Source organism: Magnolia sinica, chromosome 16, assembly GCF_029962835.1.
Source record: "Magnolia sinica isolate HGM2019 chromosome 16, MsV1, whole genome shotgun sequence".
In the NCBI taxonomy this organism is placed as follows: domain Eukaryota; kingdom Viridiplantae; phylum Streptophyta; class Magnoliopsida; order Magnoliales; family Magnoliaceae; genus Magnolia; species Magnolia sinica.
The window spans coordinates 10,665,369-10,687,052 of NC_080588.1; the positions used below are offsets into that span (position 1 = coordinate 10,665,369).

The window sequence follows — 21,684 nt, forward strand, 5'->3', positions numbered from 1 at the left end:
CCACTAGAAGAGGCATACAGATGCCTAAAGTGGCCACAATGTGGGATGCTAGCAATCCCAACCGCATGTATGAAGAAAATTGCAGTGGATGGTTCATGTGCCAATAATAATTGATGCATTATCGACCATTTTTTCCCCAACTTAACATGACTGATGTAAATCTCATCTTCAATCTCTCTGCACCATACTTCAAAAACCCAAAAAACTCAAAAAAGACTCCCACGTTCAGCGTGGACAGGTTGACTTGAGAAGACTAATTATAAAAATTGAAAATATTTAACATATTCGATATCGTAAAAGTTATGTAATAGTAGTTGAGATTGGGATTACCAATGTTGCTCCCAGCATATCTTATTTTAATTAAATCCAGCTAGCTAAGTGGAGTGACTCGGTTCAAGTCACACCAGGTCATGTCAAGTCAACCGAGCAACTAAGTCGCTTCGATAAGTCTCCCCCAAGCCTAGGTCAAGTCAAGCCTAGTATGGAGTTTCCAATAGACTTGATTCGAACCTGGGCTGAGTCGAGTCGGAGTCGGAGTCATGTCAAGTCGACTAAGCCAGTGAGTCCACGCAAATAATAATTGCACAACCTGCCTTGTTTGATTGAAACACCAAATCAGCAGTACGTTTTCATACATGCAACACAAGACAGACAATATGGTAAGAGAAATTGGCATTGAACTTAATTTCTAAGTTTACAAAATGAACTGCCAATGGTAAAAATATGCACGAGCATTCCCAAGGACCTGGAACCTCTGCAAAATCAGATCTGATTTCAAGATACAGCTTGACGCCAAAGGGAATATTTCGGTTGACGCTGTCCTATCCATTGATGCTAGACAGAGATCTTCTGTTTCGCAGACTAATCTTGAGCGTGTTAATAATCTCAAGGGAGCATGTTTCAAAAATGAAGGGTGGTCAACGGCATCCCTCTTTCTGCTCCCAAAAACCCCCTGTAGAAACACTCAGAACATTAGATCTGTGGGATGAAATTAAATTTTAGGATGATGTACTAAGGCCATGTTTGGAGAAACCATGGATTCCATGCCAAACAGCAGAAAAGGAAAAGGGTTTTCCTTCTATGCGACGATTTGTGTTGTTTAGATAGCAAAGAAAAGGTCACCCAACAATCATTACACTTCTAAGTAAATATTGTGAGAGCAATATGACATTTCCACTTGCTATCCAAACAAGAACTTAAAATTGGAATCCACATTTCAATAATTCTCATGGAAATCATTTGATAATTATTGTTTTTTTCCCATTCTTTTGCCCTAGATTTCACATATGCAAACATGCCTAGCAGAAAAGAACACATGTCTAAAACAAAATCAAAAGGATTTCAAGTGGACGACCATAGATGGTGGGAAGTCATGCCTGAACAGAAAGGTGTGGAAAAATAGCAAAACTAAAACAAATGAAACAAAAAAAAAAAAAATGGCTATACAAACCTCAGCAAATAGCATTAGTGATTTCTCTTGGCCACGAAAAGCCAATGATAGCATCGCTTGCTTACTTGCTTTTTAGACTGCTTCTCAGCTTTCTCAATTCCTCCCCTTGTTGCTACAAAAGACAAAACTCGTTTCAACTCCAAAAAAAAAAATCAAAAAATGAAAGATGGTCCAATAAAAAATATTGCTAAATGTGGAAAAAAAAAAAAAAAAAAAACAACCTTATACAAGTCCTTCCACCAGATGTCTGACTTTGCTTGTAACAACCTCCATTCCATGGCCATCTCGTATTCGATTGTGTTAGGCTGCGAACAATGGGATGTCGACACTGCTTTTTTCTGGAAAATACACAAGTGTTAAATGGAAGAAAAGAAAGGAAATGCCAAAAGCCAAAATGAAAGGGCTTATTTTAAAGAAGATTCACGAAAGGAGAAGCTGCAATAATCACCAACTCATCCCGTTGCATTTGGAATTTGATTTTGTCAATAAACAAATGGCCAAAAAATTGGGATTGCTTTCCTTGGACAACCGGGGTTCCTTTGCTAGCCACAAGTGGTCTGCAAACAAAACAAAATCCATGGTAATGACTCGATAAAGCTGTGGAATCATAACAGATCTCATGGACAGAATGGAAATTGGACAGCACATGTATATGATATCTGGATACTTCAAAATATAATTAAAATAAATAAGAAATCATGAAGTGACTATGCACAACTCATGATTTCTTTTTCTTTGGAGAGAAGGAAAATTATATTAAGAGAGACAAGAACAGAAATATCAACTAGAGGGAACCGAATTCAACACTCAATGTTGTTAGAGAGGTGTTAACAAGATTATACTTGTGAGCAGTAACAATTAGTTCCCATACCGATCCTACAAATTTTAATTCTGAGGATCAAGCATACAGGGACCAAACTCAGGCAACTCTTCAAAGAAAGGCACAAGAGTCTAATAGAAAGGTAATGTATATGTATGGTGTGTGGAGTGGCATCATTTTTCTGTGCAAGGTAAGGTGTGTGTGTGTGTGTGTGTGTAAACCTTGGACACTGGCACATTCATTGCCACTGAACAAGAGATTACCAGATAGGAAAAGGTTTCTCTCAACTCTATATGTAGAACAAAATGATAGAGTTTAATTTGCCCATGTCCCTGGTAGTAAAAATTGTCAGAAAACGTATACAAATAATAATTTAAAAAAAAAAAAAAACTAAATGGATTATACATACAGCGGATGTCAAAATATATAATAAAGCCAATGCTGTCAAAATCGTTATCGAATCACAAATCGTATTGAATTGCAAATCGTATTGTAAATAGTAAGAATTTTTTCTGATTTCTAGAAAATATCAAAACACCTGGAAAAAAAAAAGATCAAAAACTCATCAATCATCCATTTCCCATCAACATGCACCAAGAAAATTAATACATACCATGATATTATCAATTGAGAGCATCTATAGTAGATACAGTATACAATATCATGAAAGTAGAGAATTCTCATCTTTTTCCTATGTTTTGTTTCAAGATAACTTTTATAATTTTGTTTGAGGGAGGGAGAGAACGGATTATCCATGAAGAGGGAACGGATTCAATACTTGTGTTTTAGCAAGATTATCTGTGCAAGCAGTAACAATACCATCCTATGAATTTTAATTATGAGGATCAAGCTAACAAGATTATCCATGTGAGCACTAACAAGACCACCCTATAATTTTAATTCTGAGGACCAAGCATACATGATCCTCAATAATGGAACCAGACTTGGTAACAAAGTGCGTGCAGGGCGGGGAGAGGGGGGTTTAGGGGTGGGGTTGGTTTACAGTGGCATCAGTTTTTGTACAAGTTTAATGCCGTGTATATGGCACAGACATAAATAGACACATGCAAGTCATGATATGCCAGAAGGGTTACGTAATGGTCATAACTGTTATGGGGCCAAAATGGCCATTACAGAAAAAAACAACCTGCAACAGTCCCAAAACAGGTTTTTTTTTCACAAATAACAAGAGGCCATAACGGCCATTATGCCCCGTATTATAATGGCTGTTATGGACATAGTTACTGTTATGGAACACCTTGGTGCATGTACCACTTGTAAAAAATGTTGCTTGGACAGTGGCACATGCATCGCCACCAAACAACAAATTACCAGGTAGAAAAACAGTTTCACTCAACCCAACATGGAGAACAACATGATACGTATACATCCATAGGATGCTTCAACCCAACTGGTGGCTACTAAAACAACAGTAAATAACAAAAATAGTTTGAAGGGTCAGGAGAAAATAAATGTATAGGATTGTTTGATAGACTTGCTTTTCGAAACATAAGACGTCAGGGCACAATAAATGGATGGAGTGGATTGCTAATTCATCCTGCTGCCATGTGCACCATGCATCACACAGTTACTAGTACAACTGAAACAAACTACAAGGAAGACCTCCAAGATTCTTCACATTTCAAAATGCACCACCCCAGGTGGTGCATTTTGAAAGTCCCCTTCTGATGGAGGACAAGTAGCAACTTGCTCTAAAAGCTCGAATTGATAGAGCATGGCCAATCAATTCCTTTATCGTGTAGCCCAGGCCCCACATCGCATGAGTTGAGACATCGGCCGAACCCCCCTCGTGGGCCCCACTTAACATGAGTTCCGCTTCCCACGGATGGGGCCCACCTCACACAGAGCCAACCGCCTCACGCGGGCCGTGCACCCCAAGTGTGCCCCTGCATCCCACAGGCAACCCCACTCGAGCCTGGTGTGAAAATGCGCCTACATTAATCACATCCGGTGAGGAGTCTCGAACACGAGACCTCCCACTCTGATACCACTTTGATGCAGGACAACTAGCCACTTGCTCTAAAAGCTCGAACTGATAGAGCATGGCAAATCAAACCCTTTATCTCATTAGCCCAAGCCCCACATCACATGAGTAAGGACCTCGGCCGAACCTCCCTTGTGGGCCGCACTTCACATTGGTTCCGCTTCACATGAGCCACCCGCCTCCCACAGGCCGCCCACCCTGAGTGTGCCCCTGCATCCCACAGGCAACCCCACTCGAGCCCAAAGTGAAAATACCCCTGCATTACCTTCACTGAAATGGAACTTGTGAAAGGGAATCGCCACAAGCTTCAAGCTAACCAAAATAACCTATATTTTCACCTCGTCAATGTGTATCGAAATGTATTTTTAAAAAAAGTTTTCAGTGTTGATGTAGCTAACATTCAACTGTCTGATGTGTCTATGAGCATTGACGTCTGATGCAGAATCAGGTTTGTTAACACCAAAAACTCAAGTCTATATAAGAATATGCCAGTATTTCAACACTGAAAAAAATGTCTAAAAGTATGTGCCAGATAGATTTCTAGATCACAGATGAGAGTATAATGGTTCAGCCTTAAAAAAAAAAAAAAAAAATTACAGTAATGAGAGCATAAAATGTTCATGAAAAATGTGGACACCCTCAAGAAACTTCTCACTAGAATGATATGAAACATACAATATTTATGAAGCATGTATACCTTCCATTTGGTAGCATTAGGCATCCTTGATCTAACCTTCTGACTGCCATTTCTGCCGCTTCTTTTGTTTTAAAAATAACAAAAGCTCGACCTAGAACATCAACCAAGACAAAAAAACATAAACTTGCATCAGGCATTCAGAATGCAGTTCTTTAATTGAACATTTTGCATACACAAGTAAAATCGGACAACAAAATGGTGTGTCATTGACTATCCCAAGGAACAAAAACAAACAAGCACAATTTTACCGGGCAGAATGATTAAAAGTAGCCAGTCTTTTGCCAGATGGTCTTACCAGAATATGGGCTAGAAGTCATAGTCCGTTGTATCACTTTTGCAGTGCAATTTTCTCTAAATCCATGCCAAATTATATCCTGAAATATGAAACATAAAGATAATAAAATGAAATAAGCTGGAGCAAAGCCAACAACATGATGTAGGATCCATTACTCTATGCGACTTCAACATCGAAACATGAAGCTTGATGATTACAAAGATGAAACAAAAACTTTTGATCAAATACAAACCATGTGATGTACCATCCATCATTCAATGGATATAAACATAAGACAACCAAAGCAAAAAAGTAACGTAAATATGGATGGTTTTAATTACAATAATTTTAAAAAAATAATAAAAAAAGCAAAAAAGGTAAAACCCACAGTCACTTGATATAGAGTAATTTGAAAGTCCACGAAATGCCATTCAAATGTCATCATCATCACAGCCTTGTTGATGTAGAGCTGGTCGCGGACACTTTCATGTCCAAGATGGACCAAAGAAGACCCGATCGGAGGCAGAAGTGATCAGGACCGTCAGAACCCTAAAATAGGCATATCTCGCAAACCGGAATGAGTTATTCGACGTACCATATACGATTTTGGGGTAGGAGAAGCTACTTTAGCCACCCAACCCTGCTACGCCTGGTTGCCCACGTCGAATTTGCGAGATTCCATCAGATCGACGGTTGAAAGTCCATTTTAATTTCATTTTTACTATTATAGTAAGTTTTAGTTAGATCATAACTCTTGATCCTTTGAGCTTTAGGAGTCATGCCCAACATGAAAAGGGCTTAGAAAATTTAGGAGAATAACATGGTTAGGCCAAATTGGACACTTACTATTTTGGGCCGAAAAGCATGAAGTCTAGTAGAAATCATGACTGTCTATAAATAGTAAGTTTACTATTTATAGTAAGTCATGTTTTTTAGGGAGTTTGATTCTGAAACATTTTCCTAGGTTTGGTATCACTATTTAAAGGATTGTAAATTCGTTTTTATCATCAATCAATCTATTTTCGAATTTATTAGAATTTATTTCTATTTTCCATTTTCCCTCGTGGATTCAAGGAATCTCTGTGAGGAGTCTAGAGAAGCTCCGTGGATTCGGAGTAGTTATCCCCTTGAGGAAGACAGTGATTGACCTCATCACGTCCATCCCTGCATCACTTTTCCTAGTGGGGAGACCCTTCCGATTGGGGAGAAATATGGAGAAGGAAGACAGAAGTGGATCGCCATGGACGGAGAGAAGCAGGGGCACAACTTCCGTTCTTCGGCAAAGTACCGAACTCTACAAAGAATGTGTCTTCATGTTGGCGGTAGATTTGTGGTTGGTGAGTCTCGATCGGCTGAGATGGGGACACAATCTATATGATGTAGTGGGAGCACTTTCGTTCCATCCTTAGCTCCGAACCAAATTTTTGAGTAAGGGTCAGATGCCAAAGCTCCAACCGAAGAGAAACTTGTAGTAGGAAGGTATCAAAGGTTTTGAATAAGCTTCAGGACATGTGAAAGCATAACATCCTAGCATTTAATATTATAAATGATGCTTTTTTAAGACCTGAGGAATTAAATTCCATTTTAATTTTGAATTTGTACAAAGCGTTTCTTTCAGGTGTTGACACATGTCTATTTAATTATATTAATTCAATGGGATTTAAAATCAGAGAGACATCTAGAATAGAAAGTGATCAGTTTCTTCACACGCTTGCATCCTCCACATGTGTGAGAGATATGGTTTTCTCTGCTCGTGTGCTTAAGTTCTTCACGTGGAAGCTATATCTTAGTTATATATCCAGCAACATTGTGCCCTCAAACCAATATTTCCTTGTGGGAGCATATAACCGAATTAATTCATTGAAGGCGCGCGATGTCAGCAAGAACTCGGGAGGAAAGTCCAAAGTATGTGATTGAAGTTAATCAAGGCCTTCATTGATTGAAGAGGGAGTGTTGTTGGAATATCGAAATACGGATCAAGATGAACTCGAAAAGAATTTGTTGGATAAGGCGACCTCAATCACTCCTCTTTAGTACTCTCCAATGACATAACCAAGCTTTTCTAGCATGTCGACTTCAAGATACGGAGCATCAGGAAGAACAATTCACTTACATGGGTGAATGCACTTTAATGGCAGATCAACAGAGATGGTCAAAGGAGGTGATGGAGACAGTCGGAGGACTTATAGGGCTTTCATTTGGGGCAAGTGACGAAGATGCGTATGCGCTTCTACAATTTGTCAAACATAAAGGCTCATTCAATCAGCAAGAGGACCACATAGTAAAGAACAGGAAGACCCCCAGAGGATGGCAAGAACTTCAAGTTGGGAAGGTTCTATTCAGTATGATACGCCGAATAAGGTAGGTGGTCACAAGAGGGCTTGACGAGGTAAGATGGTTGATCAAAGATTGCTTTATCTTGGAATATTGGAGGTCTGGGATGCCTGGCTAAAAGAGCTTAGATATATAAGCTATGTAGAAAGAACAAGGTTGAGATCCTTACGATTTAAAAAACAAAGTTGTAGTCAATCGACAGAAGTATAATAGATTTTTTATGAGCGGCTTCAAATTAAGAATGGGCGTCTCTCGATGCTATTGGTTCTTCCAGTGGTATTGTTGTGGCTTGGAATTCTATGAAATGGAGAAAGGAGGATGAGAAGGTTGGAAAATTTTCGATTTCGGTTCTTTTACGTGATACTTCTTTAGGATTTCGTTGGGAATTTTTTCGTAAATGGTCCATGCACTCCTGCTCTGCATGAATTTCTATGGAAGGTAGCTTTCTGAAGTTTGTAAGAAATGGCATGAGCTGTGGATGGATGGAGGTGATTTTAACGTTGACAGATTTTTGCATAAGAAGTTAAGAGGGGGAAGGATTACTCGCAGTATGCAAAACTTTGCAGATTGGATGGGTTCACGTTGTCTAGTGGCAGTGTTGTCATGTGCGATCGCATATGCCATTTTTTTAGAAGGATTGCATATGCGATCCAAGATAGCATGCGATGGCATACTTTTCGTGCAATAAGTATGCAATCACATACTTTGCAAGTTGTGCTTTTTCTTTGGTAGATTGTAAATTGTATTTTAACAAAATATATAACTTATGTTATAGATGGTATAATAGTCTCAAACACTAAACTACAATGAAATAGGCAAAGGAACCCAATCCAATCAGTTGTAGTAATTAGGCATAGTTTTTTCTAGTTTTTTTACATTTTTTTCAATTTTTTTTAGATTTTTCCATTTTTTGCATATTTTTTAATTTTTCAAACAAAAATAAAAAGCTAGAGCAATATACAATCGCATATTCTAGTACGTGATGCCATATACGAACAGCATGTGCCAATTGCATACGATGGCATATGCAATTTGACGACATTGGTGGATATGCCATTGGGGGGAGCCAAGTTCACTTGGTCAAATGGTCGACAAAACCCGGTAATGTCAGTTAGATAGATTTCTGGTCTTTGCAGATTGGATTGATAAATTCCCTCTTGCTAGTCAGGAAAAGTTACCGAGATTTGTTTCTGATCATTACTGGAAGTAGCATGAAAGAATTGGGGACCTAGACCTTTTCAATTTGAGGCATCTTCATTATAGATCGAAGGTTTTCGGCAACTAGTTGTGGATTGGTGGACTTCTTTCAAGGTTGAAGGGTCACGACGGTTTTCGATTAAGCCAAAAACTCAAAATGTTGACAAAAAAGATAAATATCTAGAAGAAAGAAACTCTTGGGGCTCGTGAGTCAGTGTTTGAATTTGTTTTGCATGAAATTAATGCTATTGATACACTTGACGAATCTGGTCAGTTGACAATAGAAGGGGGTGCAAAGAGAGATGTTTTAAACCTCAATATTCTGAATTGTTAAAAGAAGAAATCAAGTTGCAGCAACGATCTCGAGCATTATGGCTGTCGGCTGAAAGAAGGTGACAAGGACATAATTTTTTCACCATATGGCTAGGGTAAGGGCTTGGGTTAACAAAATTAGTAGCATATGAGTTGAATGTCAAAGAATTACACCAAAAGAAGAGGTTTGCTCATCAATACTTCCATTCTATAAAAAAACTATTATCAACAGAGCAGTGGAATCGACCGTGGTTGGACAATCTGGATTTCTTCTCTCCGGAAGAGGCGGCAAGTCTTGAAAATCCTTTCTTTGAAGAAGTGTCAGTGACCATAGGTTCTATGGGTGGCGAGAAGGCTCCAGGTCCTGAGGATTTTTCTTCTTCTTCTTCTTCTTCTTTTTGTAAGTTTTGGCAAACGATGAAAGGATATGTTATGGACTTTTTTCATGAGTTCTATGAACAAGGTATCATTTCTAAACATTTGGGAGCCTCTTTTATTGCCCTTATCCCAAAACTTAAAGGTGCAGAAGAAATGAAAGATTTTCAACCCATCAGTTTTATGGGAGGATTGTACAAAATTTTAGCTACGGTGCTCGCTATAAGATTTCGTGGGGTATTATCAAAGGTGATATTTGAATATAAAGGAGCTTTTGTGATGGGAAGACATTCTTGACGGTGTCCTCATAGCAAATGAATGCATTCACTCAAGACATCAAGATGGGAGGGGTGGGTTGGTTTGCAAGTTAGACTTACAAAAGGCGTATGATCATATACATTGGGTATTTCTTGACTACATGCTTGCTAGACTTGGATGCAGACAAAAATGGACGTGTTGGATGCGATCTTGTGTTCAATTTGCGTATTTCTCGGTCTTGATAAATGGTTCACCTAAGAGATTTTTCAAATCTTACAAGGGAGTCAGGCAAGGAGATCCTTCATCTCCGTATCTTTTTATTGTAGTTGGGGAAGCCTTCAATGAGATGACGCAACAAGGAGAGGTGGCAGGTTTGATCAGTGGTTTCCAGGTAGCAACATTGGGTTTAGCATTAGTCACCTTCGATATGATGATGACACACCTATTTTTTGCAATGCCAATGAAAAGATTGTAGATAACCTTAGTCTGCCTTTGAAGTGGTTTCAGGACTTGGCATCAACATAAATAAATAAAAAAGTGAAATGTTGGGTATCATAATGGAGGAAGTGGAATAGCATAAATTTGCTTTGTTATTTGGGTGCAAAAAAAGGTTCTTTTCGGTCGACATACCTCTAGATGCCTCTTTATATAGGGAAACCTCCAAAAATTTAATGGGACAAAGTAATTGAGAAAGTGGAAAGGATGTAATCTATTTGGAAAAGCCGTCATTTATCTTTAGGAGGTCAACTCACCGTTATTAAAGCTACTTTTTTCTAATATGCTACTTTATGTCGTTTAAATGTCCGAAATCTATTTTAAGTAGATTGGAGAAATTGAGAAGAGACTTTATTTGGAGTGGGAGGGAAAATAAAAGAAAATTTCTTCTCAATTGGAAAAAGGTATCCAAACAAGTGGACAAGGGGGGCAGGCATTAGGGACTTGGGTCTTATGAATATAGCACTCATTGGCAAATGGTTATGGAGACTAGGATCTGAAGAGGGAACATTATAGCGGGGAATAATTGAAAATAAATATGGAATTCAAATGGGAGAATGGGGAGTTAAAGTGTTCTACCTTACATTGCACTTCTAATATTTGGAAAGCCATTGCCTCGATTGATCACATGTTTCATAAAGGAATTTATTTTTCTTTTGGATCCAGGAACGGAATTCGGTTTTGGGACGATGTTTGATGTGGTAGCAGATCTCTCATTGATAAACTCCCTAGATTGGCCAGAGTTGAGGTGGATAAATGGATAACAGTAGATCGTTGTTATTTTTTTAGTGATGATTGAGTGGTTCAGGCGCCTCCTTGTCAAAGGAATTTAAAGGATGACGAGATTGAAGAGTATGCAACATTAATGACTCGACTTGAATCCACTGTTCCTGCCCTTAATGAGAGTGATACAATGGTATGGTTTGCTCATATAGCTCAAGACAGTTTCCAGTTTGCTCCTGCTCTTTGTTGCAAGACCCATCACGTGTTTCCCACACTCATTTTCCTTCTCATCAGTGGACAATTTGCAAAGGAGGGCACTTCTCCTAAACATTTCTTTGGTGTAAGGAGGATGCGTTGTCATTTATCCATCCATTGTAATTATGCAAGATGAATCTAGAAGCATTCTTTGCTGTAATTTGTACCGAATGGGTGATGCCTAGAACTTTTTTTTTTTACACACACCCACACCACAAACTCACACCACATGGACACTTGATCCCACAATCCTAGTGTTGAACTGAGCCTATTTACCGCTAAACCATGGAGCCGAACCCTGATGCCCAGACCTGTCCTTGATCTTTTATGGGCCTGGCATTGGGGGGGGGGGGGGCGTGTGCTTGGGAAATCAACAAAAGCATCGTGGCGCTTATTAATCATGGCTATTTTTTGGGTAATTAGGGGGGCCCAGAAATGATCGTTGTTTTCATAATATGGATGTTTCGGTTGAGGATTGTATTTGTAAGATCACTCATTGCATTTTGGGATGGGTTCCATATGTAAAGTTGATGAACACTGTCCATCTCCATTCAGTGTTTCAACTGCAATTATGTTTCAGTATGTTTTTCTTTCTATTCTTTGCTCACTTCTTGCAAGTTTTTATCAAATTGTTGTTGTTTTGCTATATATATAATAAAATTTAAAAAAAAAAAGAAGAAAAAGAAAAAAAGCCTTGTCCCAGAGGCTTGGGGCCAGCTTCACAAATCATGGTTCACTAATCATGACATTCAAAATAGGAATTCTCATGATTGGAATCCGCTGGTGGGTCACTAGAAAGCAAGGTTAAATGTCTTTCAAATAGAGATAAAACATATTTGACCAAGACATGTTGTTCTGTTAAGATTCACCACATTGGTGAAGTAGATGAACCTTCATATACATCAGTGAATGTGCACGCTGATCCAAGCAGTCCATTAGAATAGAAGTCTAGGATAGGCCACTAACCACAGCTGAATTGATTGGATGGTATAAAAAATGCAAAAAAGTAGCCTACAGTGTCCCTTGGACGGCCAATAGGAGCCATCCACTGGAAGGTTCAAATAAACTGAAATCCGACGGGAGCTTGTTGGAGAACCGGTGGGGATATAGTCGGAGAAAACTAATCAGAAACTGTATAGGATGAATTGTGAAGGTGCACTGCGCTAACGAGAGATGTGATTCTGATAAAGCTGAAGACATTGTTCCTCCTCAGAATCCACATTTTCAAACTCTTTCCTTCCAGCATTTGATCATCAAACTTTCCTCCGGTAACTATTATTTGATGGGTGATTAAAAAGGATCACCCATGGGAATTGGCAAGTATCATGGAGAACATTTATGATCTTCGCTCAGATTTCGAATTCTATGCACAGCATGTGCATCAGAAAGCAAAGGCAGAGGCTGACACTCTTTGCAAGCAGGACGTTCTTAGAGACAACCCAACTGTTGGGCATTTGATTCCCCTAGAGTCGAGAGATTTTTCCGTGTTCTGTTTCAACTTTTCATTTCTCAGGGTTTATATAACAACATAAACTTTTACTGGCTCTAGATGGTCTTTTTTCTGCTTCTACTTTTCTCAATAATTTCATTAACAACTAAAAACAAAATCAACTCACAGTTTCCCCTACATCCATTTTTTTTTTTAAATGACAGTACAGAGATTAGATAAAAATTCAGTTGATGCCAGACGTAGTAATAAGTATAAACATATGATTAAGAAACTATGTGGACATTAAAATGGCAGAAAGACTAAAAGTACTTTCAGAACTCCTGTGATTGGGTTAATCAGAATCCTTCTATCCACTGTTAGAAAGATGTGGATTTTGACATATTTAAACTCATCCTGGTAAAGATTCAGAGGTCATGACTGTAATTTTTAGCAAGGTATCCAATAAGGTTAACAGTGGCCATAAGGGCTAGCTTTATGGCTGTTAGATGCGGGCCGTAATGACCATGTAACAGTCATTTTGTTTTTGAGGAAAAAGTTTATCAGCCCTGTATAGGCCGAAACACGCCCATTACAGCTGGTGTGTAACCGTTTTCAATTACCTTAATTTTTAGACAGGGACCTTGTTTAAAACATTTAATTATCATCTTAAGGCAATTTTTGCTTTCAATAACTAATTAGCCCAAAACAAATCACTAATTACATCATAAATTTTGGAAGTCTCTAAAACACTAGAAAAAAAATACCAGCTTGAAGCACATAGCAAAGATATCACATCAACTTCTTCAAAAACCAAAAGCTAAAGATATTTTATGAAGTTATTATGATTTATGATAGATACCTCGATTTCAGCAGAAGTGTATGATGGATCCAAATTTTCTAGCAGGAGAAGTGTCCCTTGCTTATGGGCATCCTCCATTCTCTCCTCCCAAGGCTGAAAGAATAAATAAATAAAAAGCCATGTGATAACCCTTTCTTTTTCTTTTTTTTTTTTGAATGATAAAAGCATGTGATAACTTGCTGCATGACCAAGCAAATGACAAAGATGGCCCCTAAAATTCATATCATGTTTGGGAGGGATCAAAAATATAGCAATAACTATATTCATTAACCAGCATTGAGCATCTCCATCAAAAGTACCACTAAGTATATATTATATTACTCAATTTGATTGTAGTGACTAGTGACATTCATCACCCGAAAAAAAAGAAAAAAAAAAAAACAAAGAAAATGCCTGCGTATATTGACGCCTTTAATTATCACATGCACAACACTTTTAAGACATTGTGTTAATTGTCGGCAAGTGGGGATCCAAACACAAGATGAAAGATTTTTAGCAAACAAAATTGTATCTAGTATGGGTTTCAACCCCGCTAGGAGCCAAACACAAATCCCTCGCAACACTCAAAAGACCACCTCGCAAAAGAAACAAAACAACTAACAGAACAGATTTCGTGCCTCCAGGGGCACTGCATCACTTCTCAACAACTACAAAGCACACAAAATCAAGGGATCAAAAACAGAGAATGGTTAAGGAGAATCATAAACTGAGGCCCACAAGCATGTTAAACTGGTGCACCGCATCGCTTCTCAACAACTACAAAGCACACGAAAAACAAGGGACTGAAAATAGAGTGAACAAGAAGAATCATAAACTGGGGATCACAAACACGTCATGCAAGAGGGCTATGAATCTCCTTGACATGAGACACATCTCCAGTTCTGGGAGAACAACACGTCTTGAGGCTGCATAGAATCCGGTCTCATATGCCAATCCAGCATAGCAGCCACAACTTTTCTTTAATTGTCTCTGAGTGCAATACCTTTTTTTTTCCAGATATTCTCCCATTTCTTCCTTTCAAAACTTAAAATTAAAAAAAAAAGTTGTTTCTTTTGACGAGCAGTGATGTATTACTTCACTGAAAATTGGGAGTTCATTTCTTTAATGGTTTTCGCACCTTTTTTTTTTTTTTTTTGTGGATTTCACTTCAGTGCTTCAGTTCTTATGGATTTGGCAATGACTATATTCTTCCTATCCCATCATCATCAAAACCTTATCCCTACTAATTGGGGTCGCCTACACTAATCCTTTTCCGCCATTCAACTTATCAAGGGCCATAACTTCAGTTAGACCAGAGGTCATCAAGTATTTACTTACTACCTCCACCCACATCCTTTCATGACTTCTCCTTGCCCTTTTAGAGCCTTCAATTTGCACTTGATCACTCCTAACCAGTGAAGTTCTTGGTCTCCATTGCACATGACCAAACCACATAAGCCTACTTTCCCTCATTTTATTACCGATTGGTGATACTCCCAAGTTCCCTGGAATGTACTCATTTCTAATTATATCCTTCCTCGTCTAGCCACTTGTCCATCTTAGCATTCTCATTTCAGCTACGCTCATCCTATGGAGATGTTGTTCCTTAACTGCCCAACGTTCTATCCCATAAAGCATGGCTGGTCTTATAGCTATCCTGTAAAATTTCCCTTTCAACTTGAGTGGTACACAACAGACACATTAAATTGGTGTTACACCCAAGTTCCCTGGAATGTACTCATTTCTAATTATATCCTTCCTCGTCTAGCCACTCGTCCATCTTAGGATTCTCATTTCAGCTATGCTCATCCTATGGAGATGTTGTTCCTTAACTGCCCAATGTTCTATCCCATAAAGCATGGCTGGTCTTATAGCTATCCTGTAAAATTTCCCTTTCAACTTGAGTGGTACACGACAGACACATTAAATTCCAAAGGCACATCTCCATTTCTTCCACCCCGCTTGAATTCTATGGCAACATTCTTCTCAATCTTTCCACTCTCATAAATTATCAACCCAAGATATTGAAAGTGGTTGTTTTGGGAAACTTCTTGGTCGGCAATCTTAACTAATTCCTCATTCTCACTACTATGTTATTAAAATTGGACTCTGTATGCTATGGCTTCTTAAATTCATGCAACATTTCAATATGTTTTCCCTTTATAACATTTCAATTGAAAAAGACCTACCTTTTTTTTAATGTCAAAGACTACTTTCACTAACACTTCTTTCTGTTTCACCATCCCATTTGCAAGAATTGTGATCGATGGATGTGATTTTTCAAGACATCATATTTTATTGTGTGCTTCAATATTTTTTAATGGCCTTTTTTGATCAACTTCGTGGTCAGCTATTTAAGGCAGATTGACTAACTTTTTCTCAGCACTGACAATTTATTTTGAAGCTTCATACAATGTGGAAGTGGCCCAAAAGAACGAGATTTCTCTTTAAAACTGATTTTAGGAAAATGAAGTGTGGATTACGGTGAAGGAAGTAGACTATTTGACCAGTTCGGGAGGACCGGCGGTGCATTGTAGAAGGTGGGTGTGGGCAGAAGTGTCAATTTTTGAGATGGAAGTCGTCCTGGTCTTTGATGCAGGGAATCCTTCTTGAGATCTAGTTCTCGGAGGTTTTCCGTGTAGTGGGTTCGTGCTTGGGCGAGGTGGTCGCCATTGACCAGGAGACAAAAACAGGTGCGGAGATTAGTGTAGCAAGCATTCTCATCAAGAGCAAGAAGGCGGTGGGGTTCCCAAACCATATTCAGTTGTCGGTAGGTTTGATTCCAATCACCCCCAAGGTGGTGCAAGGGAACCCTCTTCCCAATAGGGTGGGATTTGGAAGAGTAAGGAGGAAAAAGGGAGGTGGCGGAGTAGCGGTGGCCCGGGGGATGGAGTATCTTCTCCATGCACTTGCGGAGAACTATATGGACGAGAGGAGGCGTGGAAGACACCCATTGGTGGGCAGCTCGGTGCTGGTATAAAGACGGCTTGCGGATCAACACATAGACGATAGGTCGAGGAGACAGTAATCAAAGAGGCCGATTCTCTCGTTATGCCACGCCATTCAAGATTGGAGTACATGGTGGGACCCGAAGCGACATTGGCGGGGAGACATTTATTTCTCCTATCATGTGGGAAGGATTGGATGAGGATGAGAAGGGTGGTGGGCAGGAGTGAGCTAAGGATGGCCGCTCCTCCTGCCACTAGTTGGGGAGAAGCTCTCCTCCTATTGTGATGACATCAACGATGTTGAAGACTCGACACATGACAAGGAGATCATTGTCTTTGAGAATGAGATGGACTTCAAAGCAGCAACGTAGGATACTTCGCTGACTCAGGTAGGGAGAAATGGTCGACTTGGAGCTTGGTTGGCTTCCGAAGCAGTTGAGAGGAGATGGGTTGGGCATGAAGCTAACACCGAGATGGATCTTGAGGGTTTTGTCATGGATGAGGACGTGACACGTATTTCATAAACAGATAAGATCACTTGTCCATGGTGATTATAATCTCGCACTCATGCCGGTTTTCACTCGTGCGATGATGCCCCCTTCTCCTGGACGTCTCTTTCTTCTCTGGCACATGCGGCCCTCAGCCCTTTTATATATCTCATTACTTGCTTTCCCCTTGGGAGCCCTGTGGGACTTTTTCTGAAGGGGAAGATCGAGTGAATTCAATTGTTGTGTCTCCATCTCAAGGCGAGGGAGAGGGTGGCAACTTGGGTGCTTGCTCGAAGGAGATAGTCAAGGATAGACTAGCCCCTATGGAAGGTGAAAGCAAAGCTATTCTAAAGCTGGGAGCTCTAAGCTCAGAGTTCCTTCCTCTTGCTTGGTGCTCGGTCGGAGATCCAAAAGGAGTTTTGATGAAGGAATTACCAAATGGCAAGTTGTTGTTGAATGTCACTCCTCTTCAGTCAAGTGGACTTCTGGACAAGCTCATTCTATGTCTCTATTTCTTCTCAAGGACATAGTGTCGGGTTTTCTATCTATGAGTAAGGTGGACTCCTGGACAGGCTCATTCTCTCTCCCTATTTCTTCTCAAGGACATAGTGTCGGGTTTACTCTAGGTCTTCACGTCAGTTTATGGACCATGCCAGGCAGCGTAAGGAACCTATGTGGGGATGAGCTTCAATCTGTTCGGGCAAGATGATTGTGTCCTTGGTGCGTGGGAGGTGAATTCAAAGTCACTAGATTCCCTTTTTGAGAGACTAAATCATAGTAAGATCACTTCCAGTACGAGGGGTTTCTCGGATTAGGTATAACACAACGAAATAGTGGACCTCCCGATGGAGGGAGCTCTACACACATGGTCGAATAGTCAGGATAGTCTAGTTGTCTCATCTCAACAGATTTCTCGTATCAATGGATTGGTTTTACAAAGTTTCATATTTCCAAATAGGTTGGTGTGCCAAGACCAAATTCAGATCATGGACCGATCTTGCTGGATGTTGAGGAAGAGAATTGGGGTCCAAGACCCATTTGGTTTGAGCTATCTTGGTTAGAAGTTCAGGGGTTTTGCAAGACAATTTAGGATTGGTGGGCTTCTATTGAGGTGAATGGTACTGCAGGCTTTAAGTTGTGTCAAAAGCTGAAATTGTTGAAAAGTTTAATACACGGGAAAGGGAGGTCCTAGGGGTAAGGAGGCAGAGACAAATTTGATTCTTTCAAGAATCTAGGAATTGGATATTAAAGAGAAAGAGGTATATTATATGATGAAGTGAAAGTGAAAGATCAAAATTGAGCTTATCTTTTGTGAAGAGAGTTAAAGAAGAGATGCAATGGAGGCGAAGATCCCACATGATTTGGCTCAAAGAAGGAGACGAAGAATACAAAATCCTTCCATAATATTGCTAGTGCGAGAGCGAGAAATAACATGATAGGTGGTATTATGGTAAATGGCAACTAAGTGGAAGACAAAGCATATTTGTAGCTACATTGTCCAATTCTATAAACACCTACTTACTAGTGAAGGTTGGAAGCGGCCTTTGTTAGACAACCTGGACTTCAAAAGATTGTCGGATTCCCAAGCTATTGCTCTTAAAAGACTAGTGTTAGAAGAGGAAGTAAAAGAGGTTATGGACTCACTTGGCATGGGTTAAGGCCTCGAGGCGGACGGTTTTCTGATGGTCTTTTATCATGCATTCTAGAACAAAGTGAAGAATGATGTTGTTAGCTTTGTTCTAGAGTTCTTTGAGAGGAGGCGGTTCTCGAGAGAGTTGGGGGCTACATCTATTGCTATTATTCCAAAATTGAAGGAGTGGAAAATTTAAAAGACTTTAGGCCGATAAGCCTATTAGGATTTAGGGGGTCCATATAAGATCCTTGCTTCCAAATTCCAAGTGATTCTTCCTTCTATCATATCGGACAACCAAAGCGCTTTTGTGGCCAAGAGACAGATTTTGGATTGTACATTGCTTGCGCAGATTCCAAATTCAAAGAAGCAAATGCAAGGGTGGTTTGTACGTTAGATATTAAGAAAGCTTATGACCATGTGGATTGGGGTTTTCTTAATTATATGTTGGATCATCTAAGTTGCAGCCAAAAGTGAAGGTCCTCGATCCAAGAATGTATGAGTTTGACATCCTCTTCGATCCTTATTAATGGGTCTCCCTAAGGTTAGTGTTTGAAATATCGGTATCGTACCCTTGGGATACGGATACGTATCGGTTAGCACATGGGATATATCAGTTGTATCGCTGTTGTTGAAAACATTGGAAAATTGGTCAAATTTTTCAATGAAACTTCAATGGTTGTTAAAAAATATATCAATACACACTTATAAATCAAAACATTACAAAAAAATAAGTGGACTTAATACATTTTCTTTGTATGGGGTCCTAATCCACCGTTCTCTAACTGAATTGATGTAAGTATATTTAAAGTCTATTAATATAATTTATAAATGTAAGAAGACGTGAAAACACAAGCAATGCATTCAAAAGGAAAAGAATCACTAGACCAAGTTACATACATGCAATGTTCAAAATATCGATAATATCGGTATCGGCAATCAGCGATACGAAACCGCCTGAAAATACTAAAAAATTGCCAAACTTCCATTTATCGTGCGATATATCACGAAATATCATGAGAGATCGCTGATATATCGCACGGTAATGCCTAATATCGCATATTTTTGCGTAGGACTATAGCCAGGCGACATCCGGCGACATCTTATCCGCATCCCATCCAGAAATTCCAAAAATATATTAAAAAATTTACATATATAAATATATATATATATATATATATAAATCTCTTACCTGTTTAATCTGCCTAAGAGAGTAGCTTTCAACTCGATTTGGTGGCGGTCGACATATTTCCGGGTCATGTAAGAGAAATCTGTCGAAATCCGAAGAAATCTGAATATTTGGGCAAAATCCGGAGAAATCCTCTCCAAAATCCGGAGAAATCATCGCCGAGATCCAGAGAAATCATGGATTTGGGAGAGATTTTAGGGTTTCGGAAGGTCGGAACCCTCTCTTAGTCGAAAAAAAGGGATTTAGGAGAGATTTTAGGGTTACGGCCTTCCGGAACCCTCACTACGTCGAAAAAAGAGCATCCAAGCCCTTTTTACAGAATTTGGGTTGGTAGGTGTACGGCACACCATCGAGCTAACTGGTGTGTTGACGTCACCAAGTTCTGTGGGTCCCATCATAAGGTATGTGTTATATCCAAACCGTTCATCCATTTGGCGAGCTCATTATAAGGCTTGAGCTGAAAAATAAGACAGATCCAAAGATCAAGTGGACCACACTGCAAACAACAGTGGGAGATTAAACGTCTACCATTGAAACCCTTTTGAGGTCACAGAAGTTGTGGATCAATATGACATTTGTTTTTCCTCTTCATCCAGGTCTATGTAACCTCATGAACATATAGGCTGGAAAATAATAGTTATGGTGGGCCCTATGAATGTTTTAACAGTGAGAATCAATCACACTGCTTTTTGTGTTGTGGTCCACTTGATCTTTGGATATGACCCATTTCTTAGCTCATGATCTAAAATGATCTCTCCAAATGGTTGAACGGTGTGGATATAATAAATACATCATTGTGGGGCCCATATAACTTTGAGCTATCCGTACAACTACGCTTGTCTTGCCAGTGGTGGGAAGCAGATTGGATGGTAAAGCGTACTGAGTAAACTCTGTGGGGCCCACTATACTTCATGTATTTTATCCACTCCGTCCATCTATTTTACAAGATACTTTTACAGTTTTAGACCAAAAAATGAACATATCCAAAGCTCAAGTGGACCACACGACAGAAAATAGTGTGAATTAAACGTCTACCGTTGAAAAATCCTGGGGGGGCAAAGAAGTTTTGGATCAAGCTAATATTTGTTCTTTTCCTTCATCCATGTCTTTGTGATCTTATGAACAGGTTGGATGATATTTGTTCTTTTCCTTCACTATAGGCCCTAGGAAGGTTTCAATGGTGGAAATCAGTATTCCTCCTATTTCCTGCAGTATGGTCCATTTGAGCTTTGGATGTGTTTCAAATTTGCGCTCAACCCCTAAAATGAGGTGAAAAAATAGATGGACGGCGTGGATAAACCACGTACATTTATGGTGGGCCCAACAGAGTTTACTCAGTACGATAAGATCCAGTATAGTGCCAGGCGCGAATTAGGTGAGACCCCAGCCTCACCCAAGAACGCACAGCCCCTATTGTGGGGCCCGACTAGACGTGAGTATTCTGTATCCACTCCGTCCATCGTTTTTTCATATCATCTTACAGCATGATCTCGAGAATTAAGAAGATCCAATTATCAGGTGGACTATACTCAAGGAAACAGTGGTGGTTGAACACGGTGCCTTTAAAAACTTCTTAGGATGCACCTTGATTTTCCCTATATTTTATTAGGCACCTAATGGTCCTAATCTATTAATAACTTCACATAAGTTTCAATGAAGAAAAAAAATATTTATCAGCTTGATCCAAACTTGTGGCCAACTAATGGTCAATCACCATTGTTTCCTATGGTATGGTCCACTTGATTATTGGATCTGCTTCATTTTTTGGATAATGTCCTAAAATGATATTAAAAAATGGATGGACGGAGTGGATACTAAGTATAGTTGTCTTAGTTCAATCGAACAGCGCATAGCTTAGGACCCTATACAAAGGAAACCTATTATGTACACTTCTTTTTTGAGATTTTATGATTTAAAAATGTGTATTGTGGTCTTTTTAAATAATCCTTGAAGTTTCATTGAAAAAT

At 39.3% G+C, this 21,684-nt stretch overlaps 1 protein-coding gene across 2 annotated transcripts in view; it reads right to left on the reverse strand.

The window, feature by feature from the left end:
- Positions 1-657: 657 nt before the first annotated feature.
- LOC131229726 (protein ANTI-SILENCING 1) overlaps positions 658-21,684 on the reverse strand; it is a 55,179-nt gene continuing 34,152 nt past the window's right edge. Inside the window, exons 7-13 of one of the 2 annotated variants that reach the window (XM_058225723.1) lie at positions 13,484-13,576; positions 5,268-5,346; positions 4,973-5,063; positions 1,899-2,007; positions 1,672-1,788; positions 1,451-1,562; positions 658-952 (exon numbers count right to left, since the gene is read on the reverse strand). In XM_058225723.1, the coding sequence (XP_058081706.1) occupies positions 1,512-1,562; positions 1,672-1,788; positions 1,899-2,007; positions 4,973-5,063; positions 5,268-5,346; positions 13,484-13,576 (540 nt within the window). In that variant the 3' untranslated portion in view covers positions 658-952; positions 1,451-1,511. The remainder of the gene's footprint in view (positions 953-1,450; positions 1,563-1,671; positions 1,789-1,898; positions 2,008-4,972; positions 5,064-5,267; positions 5,347-13,483; positions 13,577-21,684) is intronic. The other variant, XM_058225724.1, reaches the window with a different exon arrangement.